Source organism: Sylvia atricapilla, chromosome 2 (assembly GCF_009819655.1).
Source record: "Sylvia atricapilla isolate bSylAtr1 chromosome 2, bSylAtr1.pri, whole genome shotgun sequence".
Classification (NCBI taxonomy): domain Eukaryota; kingdom Metazoa; phylum Chordata; class Aves; order Passeriformes; family Sylviidae; genus Sylvia; species Sylvia atricapilla.
Genome location: NC_089141.1, coordinates 82,188,320 through 82,216,070, shown reverse-complemented (window position 1 = coordinate 82,216,070; position 27,751 = coordinate 82,188,320). Strand labels below are relative to the sequence as shown.

The 27,751-nt window shown below is 44.2% G+C and overlaps 1 protein-coding gene across 1 annotated transcript; it reads left to right on the top strand.

The window, feature by feature from the left end:
• The first annotated feature begins 8,374 nt into the window (after nucleotides 1–8,374).
• On the top strand, nucleotides 8,375–15,699 carry CHST7 (carbohydrate sulfotransferase 7). The gene is made up of 2 exons (XM_066313564.1): nucleotides 8,375–11,139; nucleotides 11,299–15,699. Exon 1 carries the CDS (start codon nucleotides 8,773–8,775, stop codon nucleotides 10,165–10,167), a length of 1,395 nt encoding a protein of 464 aa, XP_066169661.1. The 5' UTR covers nucleotides 8,375–8,772; the 3' UTR covers nucleotides 10,168–11,139; nucleotides 11,299–15,699.
• Nucleotides 15,700–27,751: the final 12,052 nt, after the last annotated feature.

Genomic DNA, 27,751 nt, shown 5'->3' with positions numbered 1-27,751 from the left:
CTGTCCCTGCCAAATCCCATGGGGGTCCCCCACCCTCCCACCGTCAAGGATCCCATTTCAGCCCAGCCTAGACTCATCAGTCAGGTAAGGTCCCCATTAGAGTTACCTTGGTTGAGGTAACTTACCTTCCTCAGAACTCAGATGGAGGCAGCTGTGACAACAATTTCCAATACTTAAATTATTAGAAAATTTAGTAAAACTTTCTTCCTACTTTGCCGGTAGTCTTGCAATGTTTTCAGGGGGTATTTCCCAATGGTAGGTTGGAGGACAAATCAGAAATAAAAATCTCCACCAAGTAAAACCACAAAGTATGACTATTTCTCAAAACAAGATGTAAAGTAGGGGCATTTCACCACAATACCAAAACAAACATGAACAGTCCTCTGTAGCTCCTGCCTGGGCAGCTGCTTCAGCTTCAAATGGATCAATACTTTTCCTCCGAGGCTGAATGACAGGACCATCCAGCAAGAGGTTAAACATGAAAAAAGCCCACAGGTAAGAGGAGTGAAGACAGTGAACGAAGGACAAAGGAAAAATCAACTACAACTGTAAAGAAATACAGCAGAAAGAAACCAGAATAAATTTTCCTGTAAGCAGAGCAGAGGTAGAGGGAGTTCAAATACATGCTCCAGCCTTGGCCATTCCTCATGGCCAGCAAGCTGGAGCAGCCTGATTTGAACACCACCAAATGCCTACATGCTCTTCTGCATACAGCAAAGTCCAGCAGCTAATAAATAATGTGTGAAATCTCCCTGAACAGAGGATCAGGTTTTCCCAGAACATTTCCATAGTCAGCCCAATTCTTCAAAGAGAACCTGAGGAGTATTGCAGAAACTGTGCTGAGATCAGCCTGAAGTTTTCAGGATGCATTTTCTCTTTGAGCTGTGTGGTTGAAATATATTTTTGCAGCATCTCAGCAATTGCATGTAACTTTTTAAATTGTTGTTCAGCTAGAACAACAGTTATCTCTCCTTAGAAAATCAGCCTCTATATCCGGTAATGACCTTTTACTCTGTGGTTTTTTTCCTGTTCACCTGATTGTTTCATGAGCTAGTCTTGTGCGTTTTCTCTTCATTTTTCTAATAGGTATAATAAGAGTGAAGCTACCGAAGACATGATTTCTGTGCTAAAGCTTTAGTAAATTTTGTGAGGTAATTTTCACAGTCATATAAAACATGAAACTGCATCAAATTGTCTATGTAGCTAAAGTAACAAAGCCTGACAATTAACATCTGCATACCAAAAACTGCCCAGAGAAAACTTAAGCAGTCTTTTTACAGAAAGCCATGTACAAGGCCTTTGTTTACAGAAGTTTACAGTAAAACCAAAATGGTTTTCATCCACTGTTTAAAGCATACAGGCATAGGGTTGCCTCACTAAATAAATGGTATGCTGCAGGTCCGTAGTTGTGCTATGATTGCTTCGGACAAATTTTGCAAAGCTTGTAGTGAAGGCCCAAAGCAAGAGACTAACACCACTTTTCTAATCTGCTGCACTCATTAGACAGCTGAAAAAAGAAATTGTGGACTGCTGACTACCATTCCAGTTGGAAACCCCCAATTAACAGCACAAGAAGCCCAGAGGAGATATCCTCATTAATAACCAGAAATGACAGGCAGGGAGTTAAACTGGTTCCCAGAGGTTCCAGGAACCCAGGAATTTCCCAGAACCAGTATCTTTTTGCCTGCTAACATTTTCCTCATGAAAGTTAAATAATCTGGCACAAGCATATACAAGATTAATTTTCAAGTGAATTATACATTCTGGAATTTGTCTTTCTTCCATACAGGCATGCCTCATGGAAATAATTTGCAGAAATTATTCAAAAATTCTGAATTTGCAAAATTATCTTTAGAAAATTTGATGGGACATATTTATAAAGTAGGCGCAGTGATTGAGCACTCAGCATTTTCATTTGCATATGCCAGTACAGATTTACACATATGACTGAAGTGAATAAAAAGGCAGATAGATGCTCAGTCCAAAAACTATATTCTGTTGCATGAAAGTGTTGCCTTAGGAAAGTACAGAAGAATTGCAAGTATTTTGTAACAATAGCTGTCAGAGGGGTTACTTTGGGAGGGAAAAAAAAATCCCCCATTAAAAATAGGTCTTAAATTTTCTAGTTCATTTCTTCGCTTGAGTGAACTGTGAAAGAGTTAGTTCCCTAATTATGCCAACACAATGGCTTAACTTGTTGAGTTGCAAAAGCTTGCTGTTAATCAGCATCTCTACTTCAGTAATAGTAAGCCTGTGACAATGAGAGAAAGCAGAAAAAGATTCACAGTTTCTGCCATTAAAAGCTATTATTTCCCACACACTTTAGTTTTAGAGGCAGTTCTTGTACTCAAAGCTGTTAGACCCCAAACACATTACCATAGGAATAATTATACTGTGGCAGCTACTTTTAATTGCCAGGCATTGTGACGGAGGTGCTGGCTATTGGTAAGTTCTTCTGGGCTGTGAGAGAACAGCCCTTCTGCTAATGGGAACAACAGAGCCCACTCTACAGGAAAGAGGCTTAAAGCTTTCAGATTAGAGTCATCCTTGGCAGAATTTAGAGGAACTCAAATTACATTAGTATTGAGTTGGGTTACACAATGGATGCTTTTTTCTTTCATTGTTGCTGATTTATCTGAATTTACACTGGTATAAATACTAACAGACTTCCTTCTGAGTTTCCTTTTGAACCTCAACAAATATATAAGCTTGCTTTGCTCTGCCTTCCACCTCCTCCGTTTTCTTATTACGGCTCCTAGTTGCATTTTCTATCATCTTCAATGATGGCATTAGCTTCCTTTCTTAGAGGAAGTTAGAGGAGCTCACAAGATCACTGGCAGCATAACTCTGTTTTAAGTTTAAAAACCTCGAACCCTCCTGCTTGCCTTTTGTTTTGTTTTTTTGCCATTTCAATACTCAGATCTCACATTCTTGGAATGTGAGACACAGACAATCTCTACTCTGACAATTACAGTGTCATATATTAGTTATATCCTTATTTTTAAATAAATCAAAAGCAGAAATAAAACGTCTCTGTTTCTCTTGGGCATAGAAGAGCTCCCCTAGCTAGGTACCCATCAGGCTGCTGCAGCTGGTTCAGCGATGCTGCACTGGGCTATCAAGCATCCCTTAGCCCAAACACAGGCTGCAGTGCTGAATTTGGCTTAACCTGAACACCTCAGCTCACTCTCTGTATCCAGCCCTAATACCAGGAAGCAGAGAGCAGCAGCAGGCCTAATTTTATGACTTTAACAGTTCTTACCAATAACTAGAGAAATCTGGGAGTGAAGGGAGCAATGCCTCCCCTCTCTTCCGACTCCACTCATGCTGTTGTGCCCAAACTCAACTGCCAGCTTCCCTCAGTCTGAAGGGCACAGAGGAGTCTCCTGCCTTTCTGCTGCCCCTGCTCTTTTGCAGAGCCACTGGGTGGTATGAGTTGCATGGTGACTGTGTGATTGTATTAAGCAAAACCTGAAGCTGTAGAGTCACAGAATATGCTGAGTTGGGAGGAACCCTCAAGGATCATTGAAGTCCAACTCCTGGCTCTGCACAAAACCATCCTCAAGGGTCCCACCATGTGCCTGAGTGTAGTCCAAATGCTTCCTGAACTCTGTAAGGTTTGGTGCTGTGACCACTTCCCTGGGGAGCCCAAACACCCTCTGGGTGAAGAACCTTTTTCTAATATCTAAATTAAACCTCCCATGACACAACTTCAGGCCATTCCTTCGGGTCCTGTCACTGTTCACCACAGAGATGAGATCTGTCCCTGTCCCTCCTCTTCCCCTCATGAGGAAGTTGTAGACTGCAATGATGAGGTCTGAACAGACTAAATGCCCTCAGCCACTCCAATACAGCATCTCCTCAAGGCCCTTCACCATCCTTGTTGCCCTCCTTTTGACATTCTCTAATTTTTTTGTTTGTTTGTTTGTTTGTTTTCCTTATACTGCAATACCCAAAACTGCACACAATATTTAAGGTGAGGCTGCCCCAGAGCAGAGCAGGACAATCCCCTCCCTTGCCCAGCTGGCCATGCTGTGCCTGATTCACCCCAGGGCAAGTCTGTCCCTCCTGGCTGCCAGGGCACTGCTGACTCATGTTCAGCTTGATCGGGACCCCCATATTTCTTTCCATGGTGCTGTTTTCCAGACCTCGTTTCCCAGTCTGTCGATGCATTCTGCCCCATCCCAGGTGAAGAATCCAGCTCTTTCCTTTGCTGAACTTCATACTGCTGGTGATTGCCTAGCCCTCTGATTTGTTGAAGTCTCTGCAGGGCCTCCCTGCCTTGAGGGAGGCAACAGCTCCTTCCAGTTTTGTATTGTCTGCAAACCTGCTTAGTATCCCTTCCAGTTCTGCATTCAAGCCCTGTATGAAGATGTGTAAGAGCACAAGACCTATAATAGAGCCCTGTGGAGCCCCACTAGTGACAGGTCACCAGTCTGATGTCTGTATTCGCTGTAATCCTTTATGCCTGAACTATGAGCCAGTTGTTCACCCATGTGTTTATCCAGCGGTGTGCTGGACATTTTGGCCCGAAGGATACTGTAAGAAACAGTATGGAAACCTTTACTGAAATCCAAGCCCTTGATCACCTGGGTAGGTAACTTTGTCATAAAAGGAAGTCAGGTTTGATAAGCAGGATTTTCTTCTCATGAAGCCCTGCTGGCTATGACCAGTAACTGTACACCTGGCTTCCCTCAAATCAGGCCACAGAGAAACTCAGAGGTCTGGACTTGTGCCAGTGTAATGATCAGGAGTACACAAGACCAAGGTAGTCAAGAACACTACAGTTTTCGTGCATCATTTCTTTGTCTTGCTTCCAGATGCTCAAGAGTCACATCAGGTGTACATACAGAAAGCTGAATTTCTACCTTCTGAATGTGGCTTTGCATCTGAAGCCACTTCCACCCAATTGCTTACCAGCCCCAGATTAGAAGTCTACTCTGCTTTTGTCTTACTTTCCACTTTCTTCAGATCTTCTAAATTTCCATTGAGTGTCTCAGAATTTCTGTGACATTTTTGACCTTTTGCAGATCTTCAATCTCTGTTCCTCTTTTGGGGAAAACTACACCACAAAGAGTCCCTTCTTCACCAACCATCTTGTCTGGACCAGCTTCTCCTTCCCACTATTCTCAAGACGTCCTTTCTAAAATGTGAACTACTAAGTCTGGTTCCGTATGTGAAACATGTGGTATTGCACATGTTGAACCATCTGATGACAAAGTAACTTCAAAAATAAGGTCATTTGTCCTAGCTTGTTGGCTTCTTGAAGGTTTTTAAGCTGCTATTAACCACAGACTTCCTCTTGGCTGAAGCCTGTGACTGACAACATGTGCAAGCAGAGAGCTCATTAACAGTCAGGATGCTTGAGGGTGGTGCTCCGTGTGCAAAGCATGTTTAATTTTATCAGCAAATCAAGCTATTTTTACTCACAAAGTACTCTTGGAAATGACAAGAGCATGGGAGAGCTGAAAGATTGTGAGATATAGAGGCAACTATTTCTATTTTGGAGACTCTGCTGAGAAGATAAAATTTATTGAGGCTGAAATGCTGCATTCCAGCATTTACTGTCTCTCTTGACAGTAGAAGCACCGTGGGAGACAGAAGAGCAAAAATTAAGTTAGAGAGATAATACACAGGAAGCCAATGTTATGTTATATTAAAAACAGCCAGTACTTACAGTGACAAGCATGGAAACTAGAAAGGAAATACTGCAATACTAAAATATGCAGAACATGTTATGCCTATATTCTATCTTCCCCTCTTTACAAAGCAGTATTAAGCAGAGAATTGTCACCAAAAATGGCAGGAGCTAGATGCCAAATGGGCAGACTACTTCACAGATCAGTGAAGAAGAAGCTGGGTGTCTCCCTTGGGTAAAGAACTGTTCCGATCTTAGAAGTTGATGCAGATCGTTTGTATATATAAATGGTGTCTTTGTGGTTTATAGAAAAAGCCTAAATAGGGAAAATCATCTCTCTCATCTGTGCTGAAGAGAGAATGCAGTACGGAACTGAAAATCAAGAAAAGAGAAAGTTAATCTCTTCCCACTCTATTTAGACCAGCAGTCCAATGCTCAAATTAGGTACTTCTTGTGAAGTAGGCACTTTCTTGAGGAGGGCTGGGGCTCAAGGATTACAAGCCTAGCTCAGGCACCTGCTGGGTGGCAAAATAAATACTGGCTTTGCTGGGATCCCCCCATGCCGAAAAAACTCTAACCCAAAACAACTGAAGTAAACACTTAGAGTCTAATCCTCTTCCAGTAGAGGAACTGTTGTGAAGGTGCAGAACAAAACACTTACTGTCATTCTTTTTTCATCTGGTAATCTTTTAACAACTATGGTTTTATATTTACTAAAATATGTATCTTGTGGCAAAGTAATTTGTGTATTTCATTTTTTTCTAGAACAGTTGCCACAGAAGTTTGTAGCTCCACTGTCTGAAAAAAAAAATCAGCGTAAGATGAACACAGTTTTATTTCTATGGTTTCGTATTTTTCTCATGGGTTGTCTCACTCTGTGAGATGTTTGATTCTTTGCAAGACAGCTTTACTCCAGTCAGGCAGGTTTAAAACCTTGATTTTAGTTCTTAGGCCCAAGTATGTGTCATAGAAACCCATACAGGATTAGTTTAAAGTAACATGTCTTGTGGCATGGCTCATTGGCCATCAGTGGTGCTGATGCTACTGCCAACCCACTATTTTGTCTTACAAAGGGGAAATCCTGGCATCTCAGGCTTATCCATCCTCATCAGCACTTCCCAGGATCCTATCTTGGTAAATCTATCCAAATTACTATTCTGCATGATGCCACACAAATCAGCTACGCTGGAGACTCTCAAAATACTAAGTATGCATGGGTTTTGGATGGGGAAGGGTTTTATTTGGCAAGACTGTAACCTGATTTTGGCAAGTGTATTTTTATTCTGTCATCCTCCTTTAGTTGTCTGAGGGTCTGGCTGAAATCCTAGTAATTGAGTCAGAGGTCACGCTGTTAAGTGTAAGATACTGGTGTATCTTGGTGTTTAAAGATATAAACAATGAAATGAATGTTGAGGCAGAATTTCCTTTCCAATGCTATAATTTTGACATTCTTCTGCTAAGAACTCACAAATCTTGTTTGGCACCATCTACTCACTCAGCACTCTATAAAAGGCAGGAAGCCCAGTCTTTAACACTTATTAACATGGGGCAAGTAAAGATTAGCAGGCAGTCTACTGGCTCACCACATGGACAGAAGAGAAGCATGCTTTTTCTCCCTCACATTGATTTCTGGTCCTTGTGCTTTGTCTGATAAATTTAAAATTACATTATTTCTTAATAATTAGACATTCATACTATATCCAGCATCTTCAGGCTTTATATCTATATAGCTGTACTACAGATGGGGCCTTTTTAGCACCCACGAAACTAAGGGGTTGTTTCTGCTCTCTGTTGCATGTGGTGTCATTGACAAGGGCTGTGCTATGTGTCTAACCACAGGGGCTTATATACCACAAAGACTCTTCTGAGAGTCAAAGCATCATACACTGAGGGCAAGAACTGCGTTATCCTCTCTGAATTTTACCCTGTACACCATACTTAAATATTAGTAGTGTTTTACAGAGGATGCCACCTATTGCCTAGAGGTCAGAACTGTCAGCAGCTCCCATTATACCATCAGCAGGACAGGGACCTCACTTTCCAGACAGCTGGATGCCTTAACCAGGATCATGGGATCAAAGTCCATCTCCTTATGTGCGCATCTTTCAGGGGCTGGAGATTCTGAGACTATACATTTTAATTTAAACACCTGAAGTCAACATCTTGTTGACTTTCCATCTCCCAGGAGATTTCAAGTAATCTTATATGTCTAAAAAACTAGACGTCTACGTTTGAACTGGTAACTTTATGTTCCTGTTGTAGTTAATAAAGAGGGGTTTTAGGAAGACATTCACAATAGGTTGAATGTCACTCTGTGGGTGCATATTTCTTCCTTCCAGCTGCAAAGGGTGACCCGCTCAGACAGCAGTGGAACTCACAGGTGTAAAAACTGGAGCAATGACTCATGAGCGAGATGTCCGCATCCCGTCAGCACACACACATAGACAAAAGTGTGGCTGAGAAACCCCGCAGCTCTCTACAGCGCCGAACTGCAGCATTTTTGAAACTCACTGCAGATTTTAATAGCTGTCACCTACCCTAAAAATACATTTGCACCTCTTCTCCTTCCCGTAGCGTCTTGCGTGCTCTTTCTCCGGAGCTCTGGTGAATAGCAGGACCGACCACTGCTCCTCGGGGCACTCTCGGCTGCTCGGTACCTGTCCTGGCTAACACACCTCCTATTCGGTGCGCCCCTTCCCGGGCGGGGGTGAGTCCCGCCGTGCCGAGCCCGCCCCTCCGGCCCTGCCCGGGAGGAGGGAGGGAGGCCGGGCGAGGGGCGGCCCGGAGCCCGGCGCAGCGGCACCGGGAGCAGCAGCGGCGCGGGGAGCAGCGGCAGCCCGCTCCCCGCCGGCGCTGGCAGCTCCTCAGGCGGCGGCGGGGGCAGGTGCGGGCGCTTCCGCGTCGCGCTGCGAGGAGGAGCAGGACGAGAAGGAGGAGACGGCGGCGAGAGCGGCGGGCGGCGCGGCCAGCGGCCCGGAGCCGGGCCGGCGTGCCCGTGGGCGTGCTTCCCGGCGGGGAGGACCGCCCGCCGCCCACATCCCCGCCGCCGCCGCCGCTAACTTTGCTTCTCCGCAAAGAGCCGCCCTCCGGCAAACAGAGGGTCGGCGGAGCCGGGGTCCGAGCCGGCCCCAGCGATGAAGGGCCGGCGACGGTGGCGAGGCGAACATCGCCGCTTCGCCGCGGTGCTGGTGCTGTACACGCTGCTGCTGCTCCTGCTTGTGCCCTACGCGCTGGACTACGGGGCCAGGCGCGGGCGAGCGGACGAGGAGCCGCTGCTGCGGCGCTGCCCAAGCCTGGAGGAGGCGCTGAGTGAGTGGGGCTGGGAGCAGCGGCCGCCGCTGGACGAAGAAGAGGAGGAGGGTGAGGCGGGCACGGCCGGGGCGGCGGGTAACGGCAGCGCGGGGAAGCGGCACATCTACCTCCACGCTACCTGGCGAACGGGATCCTCTTTCCTCGGGGAGCTCTTCAACCAGCACCCCGACGTCTTCTACCTGTACGAGCCCATGTGGCACCTTTGGCAGGCGCTCTACCCGGGGGACGCGCTGAGCCTGCAGGGAGCCCTCCGCGACATGCTGCGCGCTCTCTTCCGCTGCGACTTCTCCGTCCTGCGCCTCTACACCGCCCCGTCCGGCCCCCGCGACCCGCTGGCCCCCGCCCCGCCCGCCGCTGACAACCTCACCACGGCCAGCATCTTCGGCTGGCGGACCAACAAGGTGATCTGCTCGCCGCCGCTCTGCCCCGCCGCCCCGCGGCCCCGCGAGGAGATCGGCCTCGTCGACGGCGCCACCTGCGAGGAGACGTGTCCGCCCCGGGCGCTGCGGGAGCTGGAGGCCGAGTGCCGCAAGTACCCGGTGGTGGTCATCAAGGACGTGCGGCTGCTGGAGCTGGGCGCGCTGCTGCCGCTGCTGCGGGAGCCCGGCCTCAACCTGCGGGTGGTGCAGCTCTTCCGCGACCCCCGCGCCGTCCACAACTCCCGCCTGAAGGCGCGGCAGGCGCTGCTGCGGGAGAGCGTCCAGGTGCTGCGCAGCCGCCACCGCGCCGAGCCGCGGGGCCCGGCCCGCCACCAGCAGCAGCATCTCCTGCTGCCGCCCGGGCTGCTGGGCGGCGGGCGGCCGCCGCAGCCGCAGCACCGCGCCGAGTTCTTCCTCGGCGGCGCGCTGGAGGTGATCTGCCAGTCTTGGCTCCGCGATCTCCTGCTGGCCCGGCGCGCCCCGGACTGGCTCCGCCGCCGCTACACGCAGCTCCGCTACGAGGACCTGGTGCGGGAGCCCCGCGCCGAGCTGCGCCGCCTGCTGCGCTTCGCCGGGCTGACGGTGCCGCCTGCCCTGGAGGACTTCGTGCTCAACATGACCCGCGGCGCCGCCTACTCCTCCGACCGGCCCTTCCTCATCTCCGCCCGCGACGCGCGGGAGGCCGTGCACGCCTGGCGGGAGCGCCTCAGCCGCCAGCAGGTGCGGCAGGTGGAGGCGGCGTGCGGAGAGGCCATGAGCATCCTCGCCTACCCCCTCAGCGCCGGCGACGCCCGGTAGCGCCCGAATACCACGTCCCGGACGGGCCCGAGGGCGGGCGGACGGGCGCCGTCGGGCAGAGCTGAGCGCGGGGGTCACCGCTGAAGCGGTAGGCGCCCGCTTGGCGGGCCGGGCGCTCCCTCGGGGGCAGCTCCGGCTGAGGGACACCTGCCTCGCCTCGGGTACGAGCAGCGCTGCAGGGTCCGGGCCCCCCGTACCGCTGTGGCTTTACTGTGCCTGTGTTACCTGTGGGCTGCGTGGAGAGGGCAGGGGAGTGTTTTGTTTACGAGAGGGGTTTGGTAAGAGGTGTCCTCCGAGTACGGCATCACTCTTGGAGCCTTTTAGCGTCAAAACGTGATCGTGTACAAAGCACAGGTATGCTACAAACAAACTGCAAGAAAATTTAAAAATCCCCCAGGTGAAGACTTTCAGCAAGGAACTAGAGGGCCTGGAAGATGCTCCTGTAAGAGCATTGCCCTTCTGGAGATCTGAATCACACTGACCTCTGTCCTACTGCTACTGAAACACAAGAGGCTTCTGTGAAGTCGCTGCAGAGGTCAGCAGGGGCCTGGGCAGCCAGGAGAGAGCCTGCGGCAGGGTAGGACTCAGCTCTCCCACTCCAAACCTGCTCTGCAGGGATGGTCTCTGCCTTTGTACATTGCTGGTGCTGTCGGGAGGGGGCTGAGGGAAGGGGAACCGTGTCCAGCTCTGCTCTGTTCATCGTTCTGAGCAGCAGGGTAAGCAGTCGTGCTGAGAGGGTAAACATTCACCTGCTTATGTGTTTTGAAGATGATTGTGGCAGAAGTCTTTGCTTTTCTAAAGAAATCTGTAATTGTTTTGGAAGTAGGATATTTTTAATATACATATATTGATATAGTTTGGTGATACCCATGTGAGATACATGTGACTAACATGTTTCTTTGGAACACGTTGCAAGGGTGAATGAAACTGGAAGGCAAATGCTCGACATTTCCGTTGTTTTTTGTTGTTGTTGTTGGGTTTTTTTGTTTTTGTTTTTTTTTTGTTTGTTTGTTTGGTTTGGTTTGGTTTTTTGTTTGTTTTTTGGGGGGTTTTGGTTTTTGGGGTTTTTTTGTTGTTTTTTGGGGGGGGGGTTTTTGTTTTTGTTTTTGTTTTTGTTTTCCTCTCTGTCAGATGAGAGAATCACTTTTCTTCCCTTGCTTCCGGGCTGACACATTGTGCCGTGCTCAGGGTCCTCCTGATCACATCCCTTCCAAACAATAACATCCTCTCAGCTGGCAACTCCTGGACAAAAGCAAATGTTTCCTAAGAGGCTAAGACAAATTAATCATGAAGTTCCCAAGTAAAATCTCACATTAAAAATACAACCAACCAAACAAATGAAACAGACAAACAAAAAAGTCCTGAAGTTTTATTTTGGATTTTAAAATTACATATTCCTGCAGATATCTTGTGTGAGAAGAGGGTGTGTGTATCTGCAATTTAAGTGTATCTGCAATAAAAGCTGTATACCTTTGTTTCTTAATTTCTTGATGTGGGGATAGAAGGTTCAGTTGTAATTTAGGGATAAATTATGCAAAGACCTCATAGAGACTGCTTTTGAATCTATTACAGCCTGGCAGTCTTTAAATGGCCCCACAAGAGTGTACAGGATTATAGGGATGTTTACATGCAGTCCTCAAATACAAGCCCAGAATATGAGTTTCAAATTGAGGATAATCCAGGATCAGGAAGAAAGCAGTATTTATATAAAGGGCTGAAAATAAAGGCAGTTCAAAGATGTTATGTTATCGTGGAGGAGGTGTTTGAATTGTACTGTACATTTTTGTGCTCTGGTGTTAAGCTGTATGGCATGTCACTAAGTTAGGATGAACCTTCATTTATTTTAGCTCTTTTTTCCCTTGATCTTCCCATCTGAGAGTATGTTGGCGCAAGAAGCAGTTTTCTTTCATTATCTGACAGGAAAATGTAGTCATAAAACCGTTTTTGAACAAATGTATCCATTTCCCTGTAGCATACTTGATACAGTTTTGCAACCTTGGGCTTCTGCTCGAAGTAACAATTACAGGGTCTCATTTTGTGCTGGAAAACCTTGTGTATTATCTAAGGGATGTTTCTGCATTCTCTCACTGTGCCTGTGACACCAGAATTTGTCTCTGGGTGTTCCAGTGGCATTTCATAATGGTATTTGTATAGAAAGAAAATACTCGTACAATGCCTTGATAACCTGTGTCAGGTAACCTATTTTGGAAGGCTTTTCTGGGGCTACACCCAGCCTGGCTTGTACTGACAGGTTTGGAAAGAAATTAATATTTTTGTGCACACCAAAAGATGATACGGTACTTGTTTTCTTAAATTGGATGGGAGATTAAAATCCAGAATATCCTGTTGATTGGTTCTTAGCAAGTTGCAGTTGCAGAATTGTGTGATGCAACAGTTAAGCATTCTTCTCACCTTGACAGGGAATCTCATCACGCTCTTTCAGGTGGTAAATACCTTTCCTCTTTCAAAATTCACACTTAATTTCACTAAAATTGGTTCATCATGATGAGCAAAAAAGTGTTAACATCTAGCTTAACTTGATTTTTGTTGCTGGGAGGAAATCCACTTATTGGAAATTATTTGGTATTTTCTGAAACTCTTTCCACGTTTGAGCTGCAGAGGTGGTGAAGGGCCTTGAGGGGAAGCCATGTGAGGAGCATCAGAGGTCACTTGGTCTGTTCAGCCTGGAGGAGACTGAGAGGAGACCTCATTGCAGTCCACAGCTTCCTCATGAGGGGAAATGGAGGGACAGGCACTGATCTCTTCTCTCTGGTGACCACTGACAGGACCCAGGGAATGGCCTGAAGATGTGTCTGGGGAGTTTTAGGTTGGGTATTAGGAAAATGTTCCATACCCAGAAGGTGGTTGGGTACTAGAAGAGCCTCCCCAGGGAAGTAGTCACAGCACTAAGCCTGACAGAGCTTGAGAAGCATTTTGACAATGCTCCAGGTACATGATGTGACTGTTGGGGCTGTCCTGTGGAGAGCCAGGAGTTGGACTTTGCTCATCCTTGTAGGTCTCTTCCAACTCAGGATATTCTATGATAGATGTATTTTCTGTATCAATAATTATTTCTGCCAGCAGAAGTTGTTCACTAGCCTGGTTGCTCTCCGTGAGTCATTATTTTAATTCTTTAAATTCTTGTATAATGTGAAAAGGGCTCCATTGGCCAATGTGTACAAAATCTAGCCAAGTGCAATTTTTGGTTTGTATTCAGTGCACCTGAATTAATTAAAAAACTAATTTAAAAATTCATAGGGAATATCCAAAGCTGAGAAAGGAGCAAGTAGGCCAGAGTGACATCTTAGAACAGTATATGGATGACAATTGCTTAATGACTGGTGGTGTGACATGTGCGCTTCAGTCACTAGAAGGGTTTCTGAAATTCTCCTGCCCAAGGAGGACAACACAGGCTCACCAACAAATGCATCTCATTTTTCTCTTCAGGGTGTTTTGTTGGCATTGGACAGCATCATTCAGGGTGCTTACAGCATGTACTTGGTCTTGAAACTCAGGCCTTGAAGGAAAAGCAAATGTACTGTCAAATGTCAGTGTTGGTATTTTCCTGAAAAGACAGAAACAGGCATGATTAGGACAACCAGCACGGAGTTTCAGTGGCAGAGATCTTCCGAAGCAACCAGAACTTGCTGAAAGCAGGACACCCATAGTTAGACTGCATTTTGAGGGCAGCTGAACATTTATGGCTTGGGCAGTTTGAGGTGAAGTCACAGTTCTACTGGATGGTGTAGAAAATTGAACTGTAACTTCTTATTTAGAGCAGAGCATGGCATGAGAAGCAAGAGAACAGTAAACACATTTTTATAGCCAGCCATAAAGTTTTAATATTTCAGACTGAGACTGGTGAAAATTACCTGTTTGTGCTACATTACATACAATGAATTTACGATTTTAATTTATTGAAAAGTCATAGTGGGAAATGGGTACAAAACTGACAAAAGCTCACAGACATTTCTGTTGTCTGTTTTTACTTCTGGTTGTCACACATCTGAGTTAAGGGAGCTAGAAACTTGAGCACTGTAATTATTCATAAAAGGCTGGGATATTTCCATGTCATAATTGTTAACTGCTCTTTTACAACATCATATCTGTATTTATATTGTTTCTTTTGGGGAGGCAAATTAATGGCATACTTGTGGGAAATCATGAAAGCCCAGGGCCAAGAAATACTTGGGGCCCCACCTTATTTCTACTTCTTAGGATATTACTGATGGAGTCCTTGTAGATATCCACAGTATGTACTTGCATACTGCAGGGACAATAGAAATAGTTTGGTATCCATTGCAGTGTCTAACAGAACTGTTAGAATGCTTGTGGAGTTACTTATTTAACAACTTCAGTATTGCATGAGTCATTTCAGCTGCCTTCTCCCTCATCACTCTGGGCATCAAGAAAAGTCCTGAGTTTCTGCATTAAGTTCTCAGTATCACCACTTTCTGTAAAGCTCAACCATAAAAATACTGCAGAGTTTCTGGGTTTGTTATGGTAACGCAATTAAACAACTGAAACCCTGAGAGCCAACAAGCCCGACAGCATGTTCTGTTCCTTTCTTGAACACAGAGAGCTGTCACTGAGACTCTCTGATGATGCATGTCATTTCTCAGTCACCATACAATCCGTGATGCACTGGGACTACCTGAGATGCTGTTTTGTCTTTCCTATTTAACTTGCTGCGACACCTACAACCATGCAGAATGACATGGGAGAAACACGATTTGTTAAACCTTGCACTAGCAGTTTTCAACACCCTGCTGGCAGTGTGTGTGTGTGTGAATGAGGGGCCAGGTCCAGACTGTCCTTCTCTTGGCTGTGTTTCAAAGAGATGAATGCTGGGTGCAAACACATTGAGGCAGTGGGTTTCAGTGATGAAGCCTGTTGTTTGTTGGTGTTGGTAAGACATGTATCTCGGCTCTGAACATCAAGCTGGAAGCTGATTAAAGTTTTAGGACTTGCAGTCTGCATATTGAGTACTGTGAAATTCTTGCTTGCTTCCAGCACTTAGATGTTAAGCTCTGCTGCTAACCTGGGGCACCTGCAGTGCCATTTGTTGTTGCTGTTAAGTGGGAATCCAGTCCTTCCATAGAACTTCCAAACTTGTTGCCCTGTTTCTAAAGGTCCAGCTTTGCCAAACTTCAACTGTATATAGACTGAAGCTTTTTGTCATGGGCATAAGGTTTAAGACTCTTGGAATTTCAGTCAAAACAACTGCATACTCTTTTTAACTTAGGCTGTGGTGGTCTTTTGCCTGTGTTCAAATATTCTCAAAGATATTTCTCTAAAATCATTTGTCACTTCAGTGTTTTGGGACAACAACTCCAGTTTGTGTGGGGGAAATTACCTCTTTGTAGAGGATGTCCCCTGTGTTTTTATTCTTACCTCTGCTTTCTATTCTGATTTGGCCAAATATATTAATGTTTGTATAAAATGGATAGCACGTGCTCGGTAACAATGGTTTTGGTATGTGTATGTATCTTTATTTTATACCAAATAAAATTCGCATTGGTCTTATCCTCAGTGAGCATGTGCAAACCTCTTTCTTTCCCATGGAAAACTCAATGTGGTACAGCGGGAATCAAAACCATGTAACTATGGCAGGGGCTGCATCACTGGGCTGAGCAGGGAGGAGTCTGTCATTCCTGGTTCCCACTGATTCCTTCTTTCCTATTCCTTCTTTCCCTGTTGCAGTTGTTCCTAAGGATGACCCCCAAATCTAGTGTTCAGCTTTCCAGTGCTTAATAATGGAAAGGTGAGAGGTGAGAGGGAGAAGACATTGATGACAGATGTGGTAAACATGAGGGAATGGGGAAAGGAATTCACTTTTAGTTGAGGATAGTGGGATTTATAGGGCAAAGGACTTGGGTGTGAGAAGAAAGAGGGTCTGGGATTTGATGAGGAGAGGCAGGAGGTTGTGACTGCTTTAATGGGAAAAATTGGCTAAGTGTGTCTGAGGGAAAGAAGGAACATGGGGATATCCAGCTAGGAGAAGTAGAGACCAAGAACTGGGAATTGCCATGAGCGTATGGTTTGGAGGAGATCGAGGAGGAAAGCTCAGGCCAGGAAGTGGGGGAAGATGGAGAGCAGGGTGAGTCTGAGTCCAGATTGCAGAGGGAAACTGAAAACTCTTCAACAGCAGCTCTTGCCATGTCTCAGTTCAAATGGCTGTGCAGACAACTGGCTGTGGACCAGCCCATGGGTGGACAGCTAGTCCACAGGGCAGTGGTGACTTGCCTTCTCCTATACCTTTCCCAGCCCACATAAACACATTTCTCCTGCAAACCAGACTCCCCTCTTTCCATCTATATAAGGAATTTATTAACTCCTCCCCTCCCCACTCTCCTAGCAGCATTGGTGTAGCATGCATGGAAAGAAGTGTTCTCCTGCAAAACTGCTCAAATTTGTAAAAGTCTTTGCCCACCTTCTGCTACTGTTGGGCTCAGTCTGTGCCTACAAGAGATGTTGTGAGAGCTGTCTCACCCAGCTGCCTTTGTCTGAGCTCCATTTAGGAGTGTCTTTGCAGTCACTTCTTTGTGGGCATTACCACCAGCCACCAGAACAGAGGAGTCTGAGGAAGGTCCTTGTCCGTGTGCATGGTTCAAGCGCCAGATGTTTGTGCACTGGATTTAAAAGTCCCAGTTCTAGCAGTGACTCATGTGCATATCACTGATATCTATTGTTTTCAGTATAAGCTTTTAAAAAAATGCCAGGAAACCTCTTGACTATGCACACTGTTCAGAGGCGTTCCATGTCTGCGCTGCAAAGTCAAGCACTGAAGGCGTCAGATTCAGTGTCTGCCGCCTCTCCTTTTCTGCTCCTTATCAGTCATGTATCACAAGTTCTTTCTCCAGTGCAGCACTTGATCAACACTCAAGGCTGGACACACCTGGGGCAGGAATGGATCGTGCAGCATGTCTGGCACCATGAGCCTGGTCTGTGCCAGAGGTTAGAAGGTGTGCAGGAATCTGGTAGGAGACTGAAGGAGGTAAAAACTGAAGCAGACTGATGGAGGCAGTATCTCATGGCGGAGGTATTTAAAAGCTCTCAGAGGAGCTGGACTCAGTCCCTGGTGCCACAGTGTCTGTGAGATGTTAGACAAGTAAGTTAGGTTTTCTGAAGAGGCTGGGTCCAAATCAAGCAGCAGCTGAGTGATGCCTTTGGTATGCTGGAGCTGGCTTCGCAGAACTGCTGTAGCATCAGTCAGTGTTCACATGTGTCTGGTCAGGGGGCACTGGTGGCTCAGGGCATCACTCTGAACCCCTGAGTGAGCTGGTCATGAAAAGGGCAAATGTATGATGGTATTAACATATTGTTTGTCATAGGCACTCAAGCCCCAAGGGGGCGAATTAATATTTTTAATAGATAGAGAGAAATGTCAGGTGAAATAACTTCTTGTAGAGGACCAAGCTGTGTGGCTTATTTAGTCTCAAAGTCAAGGTTGAAAGAGGACAGCAGTGCACAGCAGCACGAACAGCAGTGTGGAAGAGAGGTAATCAAGCTATGAACAATACTGGCATAAGAACAGATTTTTACACATCAGCAATGAATCATTCATTTCAACCTGGAAGTTGGAGGAAGGTGGGATTTTTTTAACCATGAGAACAGCATAGCAGGAAGGGATGGAAGAGACAACTCATTTTAAAAGACAACTTCTGTAATTTAGAAATAGAAAGGAACTGATATGGTAGAGTACCATGTTATGACTAGATATGAAGCTGGTGGTCCAGAAGCCCTGTGATCCATAGGAAGTACTGTATGGAGTGCTGAAGTCTTCTGAAAAATCAGCTTTAATGCACAAAAAGACTGGAGACCTAGTTTAAAGATGCTTTGTACATTTTGTTTGTGCTCTGTAAAAAGGAGAGAATGCTAACTTTCATGGAAATGTTAACTCCAGACTCCAGTTTGTTCTGGAGTACTCTGCAATAGGTTAGTGTCTCATAATATTTCCTATGAGGAAATCTGGTAATTGGGCCTTTGCCAGTATCTGCCAATACATTGGATTTGTCAATGAAGAGAAGCACAAAGCCCACACCATCAACCCAGTAGTTTTTGCCCTTTTATTCTTGAGATGAGTGGAGCTGAAGGGAAAGGAAAGGTAGGGTGTGTTTGTGTAAGCAAAGGCTGCGCGGTTGTTCACTTTCCATGGGTAGAAATCCCAGCTGTGCCAGCAAGTGCAGGATGTAGGACCACCCAGCCCTGGCACTGCCCTCGCTGTGGCTGAGCTGTCTTTAATGCTTTGCCATACAGCTGTGAAACGATTAGTCCCTTGTTTATTTATGCACAGGCATGAAACTAGTTTCAGGTGGGCTCTGGATAGGATCTGAAGTGCAGCACTTGTTAAAATAATCGTAAAAGGCTGTGGGAGATCAATCCAAGTACAGCAGAGGCCTCTCTGATGGAGGATTTGAAAACCTTTCCTTGGCTTTTCACAGTCGTTTCAGCTGCTGCTTGAGCAGGGGTGACTTGACTGAATTGTTGTGAGTATGTACCCTCCTTTCTTATTTTTTCCCCTTTTTTTATAATACCACTTTAAGAACATTTAGTGATACTTCACTCTTTCTCAAATAGATTTAGAGATGAGAGGGTGGGACGTTTGTTACCTGTTCCAAGCTGGTTTTAAAGTCATTAAGGACAAAGACTTCATCTGGCAGTCATTTACTCCATTATATCTGTATGTCCACTTTTAAAAACTGCTCTCAGTCATCTGTTTGAATCATTCTTGATTCAGTTTAAGCCTGTTACTTCTCTTACTGGATGCAGAAAGCAGCCTGCTACTATTGCTCTGTGCTAACTTGTTCTTGTCACAAGTATGTAACTATAGAATTATCTTTTTACACAGCAACAGCAACAACCCTCCCTCTCCCCCAAATACTCAGCTTTCAAGCTTATTCATTTCCACTTCAGGTCTCCATTTTACAGTCTTTGTTTCAATACAGCACTTTGGTTTGTTCATCCTTGCCTATTGATCAGCTTCATACTCAAGTCACAGTTCTGCCTTCATGTCCCCAAAGTAGATAACCAGATAAATATTTCAGTTGTTTATATAACATCGATTTCTTGTGTGAAAAGAGGTGCTTTTGCTCACCTGAAAATTGGTTTTGTCTGTTCACAAGGTTTTTAATGTCTGAAATGTGGAAATTGATAGAAAACAGGACCCAGCCTCAAGCTGCTTCAGCAAAGGAGGAGTTAATTTAGCATGAATTTAATTTTACATCCTTAAATTGTAAATTGGAAACCATATCTTCTTATGGACTCTCTGTAAATTCTTACTAAAATATTTGCTAGTTGACTCTTCTAAAAACTTACAATCAAAGCAGTTGCATTCAGATTGGATGATAATAATAATAACTAGCTGATATTTCTAAAACTGTGTTCCTCAATAGGAAAAGAGTTAAATCTTGACAAGCAGTATATGTGTTGATATGCCTTGATAGTTCTGCCCTGAAAAGTGGCTCTCCTGCTGCTTTTAGCTCTCTACTGTAGGTTAACATGTTGCTTGTAAATTGGTAATGCTACCCTTGAAGGAAGCAGCTAGTCAGCAATTTTAAGACTGCATAAACTCAGCTTATTTCTAAACTGAGTTTCAGGTTGCTTGGAGCTGTCAAAGTGTGTCTGGTCATGTCTGTACTTACAACTTCACAGATTCCTACCAGGAGGGATTCCAGTTCTGAGACACTGAGCTCCTGAGGGCTGGCCTTGGAGCACTCCTCAGTATGCAGAGAGTAAAGCTCCTTTACTGGCTGCTGAGCAGGTGAGTGATGCCCCAGTTCTCATACCAAAGATCCTGACCTTCAGAAGAGTTAGGCTGTGCCTTTAAGAAACATTATTTTTTCAATCTTTACTATTGCATGAAAGAAAAGGTCCAGAGATAAGTGGGAGAGAAGTCTCTTGTGATCTGTTACAGAATAGCTAGAATAATTTTGAGCTAGACATTTAATTAATAAAACCTTTTCATCTTCTAATGATGCTTTGATCTGGGGAATGCACAAGTAGTCTAGGGCCCTACAGAATAATTTCTGGGACTTATTTCTGAATGCCTGCAGGGCTTCATCACTGCTCTACCCATGAGAAGTTCATTCCAATATTGAGAGGTTTTAAACTAGTGAAGGTAAAAAACATGCACGGAAGGTGATAGCTACTCCTTAATCTAAACAAACTGTAGTATTAGACATATCTAACTGTAAGCAGTAATTTGAATACTGTAATATCATAAGTACAATTAATATGGAGTGACATTTGCATCCTTTGAAATCCTTTACATCCTGGCTTGACAGTCAAGCTTTAGAATAACTGCTAAAAGGTAAAATCAGGTTGATTTTTGTAACCAAGTTCTTTCATACAAACATAATATTATTCTCCAAATAAAGTGTGAAATTCTACCGGAAAAATTGCACATCCATCTTTGCAGATTTTGTTGGCTAAAGGCAGGCCCAGTATGGACCACTTTCCTTTTTCAAAGCTTTTTTAATTTTTTTTTTCTTACTTACTGGTGCCCTGCCCCATGCAGATATGACATTTGTACTGAAGCATGCAGCTATGGATAGCTGAGGGTAGTTCTGCTTACATTTGACCATAGCGTTGTAACAGTTAATTCCTTCCTAGTGAAGGGAAATCTGTGGAAATTTGCTGCAATTTCCCTCTCCTCCCCTTCTAAATACCAACATCCAGGCTAAACCACATCTTGCCCTGCTTATTTTTCCAGTAGGGCTTTACCAACATGCGTGTTTCTTGTGCTTGAGGAGACTTTCTCCCATGATCCATTTGATGATGGTGCACCTTGCACCTTGGGGTCCCTCTCTTTCACTGCCTGAAGCTGCTCAACACCGCTGCCTCTCTGGGGTCTAACCCCAAATTCCTGCTGTTGGCTGAAAAGCCCGACTGAGCTGGTCTGGGCTGGGGAAATTAAGTTTATTCAGAACAGCTAGTGTGGGGCTGTGTTTTGGATTTGTGTTGCAGACAGTGTTGATAACAGGTATATTTTCTTTATTGCTGAGCAGTGCTTGCACAGAATCAAGGACTTTTCTGCTCCTCACCCAACAGTTAGGAGATTGGGGTTGAAAAGGAGTTGGGAGGTGACACAGCCAGGACAGCTGACCCCAGCTGGCCACAGAGATATCCCAGAAGATGTGGCCTTATGCTCAGCGTGTAAAGTTTGGGCAGAAGAAGGAAAGAGATATTTGGAATGATGGTGTTTGTCTTCCCAAATCATTGTTGTGTGAGAAGGGGCCCTGCTCTCCTGGAAATGGCTGAACACCTGTCTGTCTGTGGGAAATAGTGAATGAATTCCTTGTTCTGCTTTGCTTGTGTGCACAGCTTTTGCTTTCTCTATTAAACTATCTTTATCTCAACCCACGAATTTTCTCCCTTTTGTCTTTGTGATTCCACCTCCCATCCCACTGGTGGCAAGCAAGCAGGTGGCTGCGTGGCCTTAGTTGCTGCCTGGGGTAAAACCACACCACTGACCACGGATACACACAGTTCAAATCCCACTCTTCAGTTAACCCAGCTGGCACTTAGTCTATCAAGGTCTCAGTACCGAGAGACCCGGCTGGGAGCAGGTGGCTGGAGCTCCAGAGCCACATCCAACCCCACAGCATCTGGTCCAATGTCTGGGAGCTGACTGTCTCCCACACAGTGCAGGGCACCAGAAAAGCTCAGCTTCCTGCTGAGTGTAACTTCTGTTTGCTCTTTTAAAACCCAGCACTGCTGTAATAGCACAGAAACAATTTTCTGCACAGGATGACCAATGTACAGAGAGAAGTAGGGCAGAGCAAACCATGGAGAAGCACTTTCTCCTCATTGTGGTGTAAAAATTAAAAGTCCTGCTGAGCAGACAAGGCTGGCAGTTCCAGTAAAAGGCAGGTGCATTTCAGTAGTGCAATTGTTACAGAAAATTTCATGCCATAAACCAGTTTCTCTCTATAGCTGCGCATGTGTTTAATTACTCATCCTCTCTCGAACAAAAGGTGCCTTCAAGAGAGCTGTACATTTACCTCCGGTTATAATTCTCTTTTTCAGATTGTATGCATTAATTTAGTATTTAAATTGGATTTCTTGTCCCATAACAAGAGAGCAGACGTGGTTTTGTTTACGATTTTTAATAGGGTTGGATTTGATAATTTTGTTTCATTGATAAATGTCTCAGGACACACAGTGTATATAGAAATAATCACGTTTTCAAGTGTTACCCTACACAAAAACTGCATGTAAGCTGTCACTTTTTATTCTTCTTAAAAGAAAAACAAAACAGCTCCTATCTTCAAAACACACATGGCTTATTTTACTTTAAGTGCTTCTCAAAAAATCACTTTGTTTTGGACTGTGGATTAGTTTAGCAGGAATAGTGTTTATTTGGTGAACTCACTCTTGGTTAGGAAAAATAATAGATACCTGGATTAACAAAATGAAGTTGCTTTGAGAATATTGAACTCAATCGTGGCAGAGATGCCCTAGTCCTAGAACAGAAGCAATGTTAGATTGACAAATGTCTTTTATTAAGTATGTTTAAGAAAATACAGACAGAATGGTTGGGGAAAGAAAGTCAGTGTGCAGAACATCTGTTGGTCTTCACGTAGAGTGAAATTCTAATCACCGTCTCTTTTCATTATTTCCATTCCTCCTTTGTTTCTTCCAGTTCAAATATTCAGCTGATGTTAGCATACTGAAAAATTACTGATTATATAGGATAGGACAATGCAAGACAAAGCAGACTCTCCTCTGATATCTCTGCCAAGGCTCCACCTCACATCCTCTCAGAGGAGTGGCCAAGCCACCCACACATCGCTGCTCTGGACAGCTCCGGCAAGCAGCGCCTGCACTGGGATTTACAGTGCAACAGATGGTTTCTGAGTTTGGCTTCAGCTCTCAGCATTGTCTTTTTAATCACTCCTTCTGAGCACTAACCAGGATGATTCCAAGCTCTTTCTGACAGACAAGCAGCTATTTTACAGGTCGTTGCACTTGTAGGCGCACACGTACTGGAGATGGTTTTCACTAAGTGCAACACCCCATTTTACAATCAACCTTAGGTTCCAAAATTAACTGAACATCCCCTTCATTTTTCACTTTCCTATGATTCCCTTCTCCAGATCCAGCCCTACAAATCTGATGACAGTGCTATCCATTGTGAAAGCTGGTGAAAAGATAAGAAATAGAACAGAGAATAAATGGTCAGTTATTAATCCTCATAGATTCATCTTCCTTCGGTGACTAAGACAGCATGAGCCAAGGCTTCTTGAGAAAAGACTTTCCAAATATCTTATAAAATGAAGTATAACATCCAGACCTCCTTTGTCTCTATGATCATTCACTCTTCCTAACAACAGATTTAGAAGTTATAATACCTCTCTATCTCAGCCATGTTGATGTAAATCTGTATTTTATTTCTCTACATAATAATGTTTACTTTTTGTTGTACCTTGCAACCCTTCCTAAAAGACAAGGGTATCAAAGCAAGTGCTGGGTGTTCCAAGGTGAAAACCAATAATTAGGTTTTAAGGAAGGGATCTCCAAATCAGTTCTGTACTGTGAGAAGAGAGCTGAGTTGCTGGCTTTGCCTTGAGGAAAGACCTGACTGTATCAGTCTTTTTCACTTCAGAGATAAAATACAAAGTTCATGTGTATCACAAATGTGTCAAGCCACAGTAAGTTCTGCATTACTATCAGCCAAATAAGAAGGGAACACATATTTCTGACTTAACTACAAATGACAACTATGGTATTTGTTCCAGTGCAGCCAATGGAGTAACTCAGTGTGAAACAATGAACTCTCCAAAAGCACCTACATCTCCCACCTTGCACCTGCTACTTCCCAGTGACCCCATGGCCTATTTGAAGTAAGGAAGTAATAAGAAATGGAAAGATGATGCTAACCTGGAACAGTAACACCATCTTCATACCTAACCTGAAACTTGTTGACAGAGGAGAAGTTCCAAGCAGCACTGACATTTCTTCTTTTGAGAAAAGAATGCTTAGATGAAGCCTCAATCAAGAGACTCAAAGCTGAAGTGCAGTATCTTGTCCACATGAATGAAAGTTTAGCCAAGCTTGTACACAAGTGAACCAGTGGCAGAAAGCCTAGCAGGTGTTTATTCCCCATCCTTCACTGCTACTATTCCCATAACATGGAGAGCTTTCACAATATTTTGCTTTCTGTCTCCTCCCCAGCCATTGTGGTATTTAAATGATAATTCCTTGCCATTTAGCCTCTTTAGGATTCTGAGCTCCCAAATTAGGGCTCGGAGAACTGCACACCATTGGTGTGCTGAAGACCAAGAAACCAAGCTCTGGTACTGCAGAGGGTAGCTGTTCTCCTTTACATCCTCACTGCTTCAAGTGCAAATATTGAAAGGACAGTTGTCCTGTAGCTGTCAATATAACAAAGAGGATTTGTCAGGGGATACAGTACTATATTCCAGTTCTACTAACCTCTGCTTACAATTACTTCAGCAATGTTTAAGACATTTGGTGCAGCAGCACCCAGTTTCTTGCACACAAGAAACTGTGTTTATCTCTTGGAAGGATAGGACTTAAGATTTCTTACAGTCCTCCCTGACAGCAGTTGGACCACTCCCAGCTTGAACCTATCATACCATGCAGGCTTTAGCTGCCTCAAGGGAATTGAACATTTTGGATAGATAATCTACCACAGCAGCCTTAGTCAGGACAGCATGATATGCTTTGGATACCTAGTGCATTTTTATGTTTGAAGTAACCCTAAGACACCTCTTGAAACTTTACCAATATGTTTATATCTTAAGTGACAAGAGGGTAAGAGCTACAAGAATGGCAAGCTCAAAATTCAGGTTAAATGCTACTTCTGATTTTGAGAATTATGAATAGACCAAAACTAATTAACAGGCAACCTGTAGCAGCCAGCCTGTAACTGCAAAGGTAGGGCACAGCAGCTTAAAGGAAGGACGCAAATTTGGGACATCCTTAGATGGCTTACATTCTCCTTGCTCTACCAGAACCAGCTGTGGGGTCATGTGATTTTACCTCTCTTTCTTTACTTCTGATATCCCAAACTCAAATCAGACAACCTTACCTCAAGTGACCCCGTGTGCTGGAAGCTGTTATTTCACAACAGCTATTACTAATCTGCTGATGTGATCCAGAAGAATGCCTTCTGGTGTTCTGCTTTCTGGTATTAATCTGTGTCAACATCGAGCCATTCAAGCCAAGCAATTTAGGACTGAAATTCAAAATCAGGCACTGGAGGATAACTTCCCTGATTAAACTAAAGTCTGGAAACAAAAGTCATAAATATATTACAACATGGAACTGCATGACCTACTTCTCCCTGCCTCAGTAATAACAACTTCTGAGATATTAGTAGTGAAAAAATAAATCCAATTCATTTCTCATAGCCTGAAGTTAAGTATTTTAACATTGCAGCAAAACCCTTTTAAGTTGGGCATTCACTTTCTCTGAGGGAATGCAAATCTGGAGGTTTTTTGTTTTTTTTTCAATTAGAAGCAGGAAAGTAACCTTTAATTGCAGCATTTCAAATTATTGCCATTTAATTAATCAAATTTGCATAAGTTAGCAGTGTAGCATAGCTTTGAAATTGTACTCAGGCACCAAAGTGAACTATTCTGCCTCCCTCTCTCCTTTTTTAAAATCTATATCTAATGTGACATTTTCAAGCTCCAAAAGGTTAAAAAACTGCAGGAAATGGGGCTTTAGAAAATTAAATTTAAATTATTATGTTAATAAAAGCTAGAACAAACCCAAATCTTTTTCATTTCCCTAGGACAAAGATTGCTGCCCCCTTGCATGCACCTACAGAAATCCTTTCTGGCTCTGTACTACTGCACAAGAACCTGAGGAGAGCACTGGCTTTAGCCATGACAGCTTAGCAGGTGTTCAATAAGCCAGGACTTCTCTCCCTTCCTGCAGATATCTTTCTCCACCAGCCAAGTTCCCTGACAGAGCCAGTGCAGGCAATTAATAAACACTTTTATTCCAGTATCAATTATAATGAGCTGTTGCCCAGTTAACATTCAGTCCCTAGATAAATCTTCAAACCCACTGGCATTTTGGATGTCAGCAAGTCCATGTGGGGCAGTGCAAAATAGATTATTATCAAGAAAGTACCAGAGGAAGAGTGAATAAAGCAGCCAAACCAGATAGATCATTTTATTACCTGAAAATCTGAACTGATACTAATGTTAATTGCTTTGGTGTAACTGTTTCATTTTCATAACAAAAACTCCTATAAATTGCAAGTATCAAATGAAGATATGGAATGTCATTTGACTCTGCAACACAGATTCAAATATTAGATAAGCATTTGCTTCCTGTTTGTATGTATGCATGTTTCATAAGGCACCTCCATATTTGTCACATTAATGTTCCCATAGAACTGCTCTCAAGATTACTGCAAGTATTTTAGAATCAAGAAAACAGTAATGATGTGAAGTTACTTTAAAAAAATTGTTCAGAGTTCATTTCCTTGCTCTGGAGTAGAAGCAAGTTAGTGCTGCCCTATAAAAGGCTTTGATTTTGTGAACAGTTAGGATGGGGTGGTTTTATTACTTTTGCATTATCCCACTGCCTTGGTTTTAGATAAGGTATGCAGAAGCCAACACAACTTCTCAGCATTTAGGACTGCAATATTAAGAATAGCAATTGTTTACAGTGCTGTTCCCACAGTAGAGCTGCCTGTTTAAACCATTTCCTGGCTTTGTAATTCACTGTTTCCTCCACATTTTCCTCCTCTTTCACTTTGCAGGCTCATTTCTACTGGAAGTTATTTTTCAGAATGGCATTCCCAAAAATTCCAGACCAAGAAGTATCTATGGTTTTTCACTGCACCATATTAAACTCTCCCCTAAACCTTGGGAAGCAAGACGCTACTTCTGAAATAAGGTTTCTTGTCTAATTATCACCAAGATTGTTCATAGCCAGTCCAGGGTATTTACTGGCTGCTTTTCTCCTGGATGGTCTGTGTCTCCTAGTCATGGGTTGCCTTCCCTTTCTTCTAAAGTTTCAGTGGGTCATGAGTTCAGTAATTTTGGAGAGGAATACCCCCTGCTGATGCATCTGTAACTTCTCTGGTTTCTCCCCCAAAAAGGTCCTCCCCCAAATGTTAAAGAAAAGCATATGAAGTTTAGGCTTGAGAGTATCCAAATTCCATTCCCACACTTGTGCAGAAGCAGACACCATGTCTGCCAAGGCTGAGGTCAAGCATGTTATTCCAGGGAGCTCCTTCAGAGTTAAAAGAAACAGTGAACCTTTCTTTGAAAGGCATGTGAAGCATATTAGTTCTTAAGGTTCTACTGTCCAGAATAAGACTAAAAGACATTCTTCTGACCAATACTGTCTAAGAGAGACTGTAATTGGAGTTAAATTCATAGTATACAAGAAGGACCGTGCCAATCTTTTATTATAAAGTTGAAAATCACAGAATCTGGCCTCCTAAGTAGCATGAGCAACTCATAATATCTGTTAAGGTTGGTAGAAATCCTTACTGTAAAAGCTTTTCCTCCCCCCTCCCAGGACTAAAACATAGTAGCCATCATTTCATTAATAAGAGACAGAATTTGAACCTTTGCTGTTTACTTGCTTC

What these genes read in the sequence shown, in the direction of transcription:
- CHST7 (XM_066313564.1), top strand. Translation starts at nt 8,773, where the DNA reads ATGAAGGGCCGGCGACGGTGGCGAGGCGAACATCGCCGCTTCGCCGCG.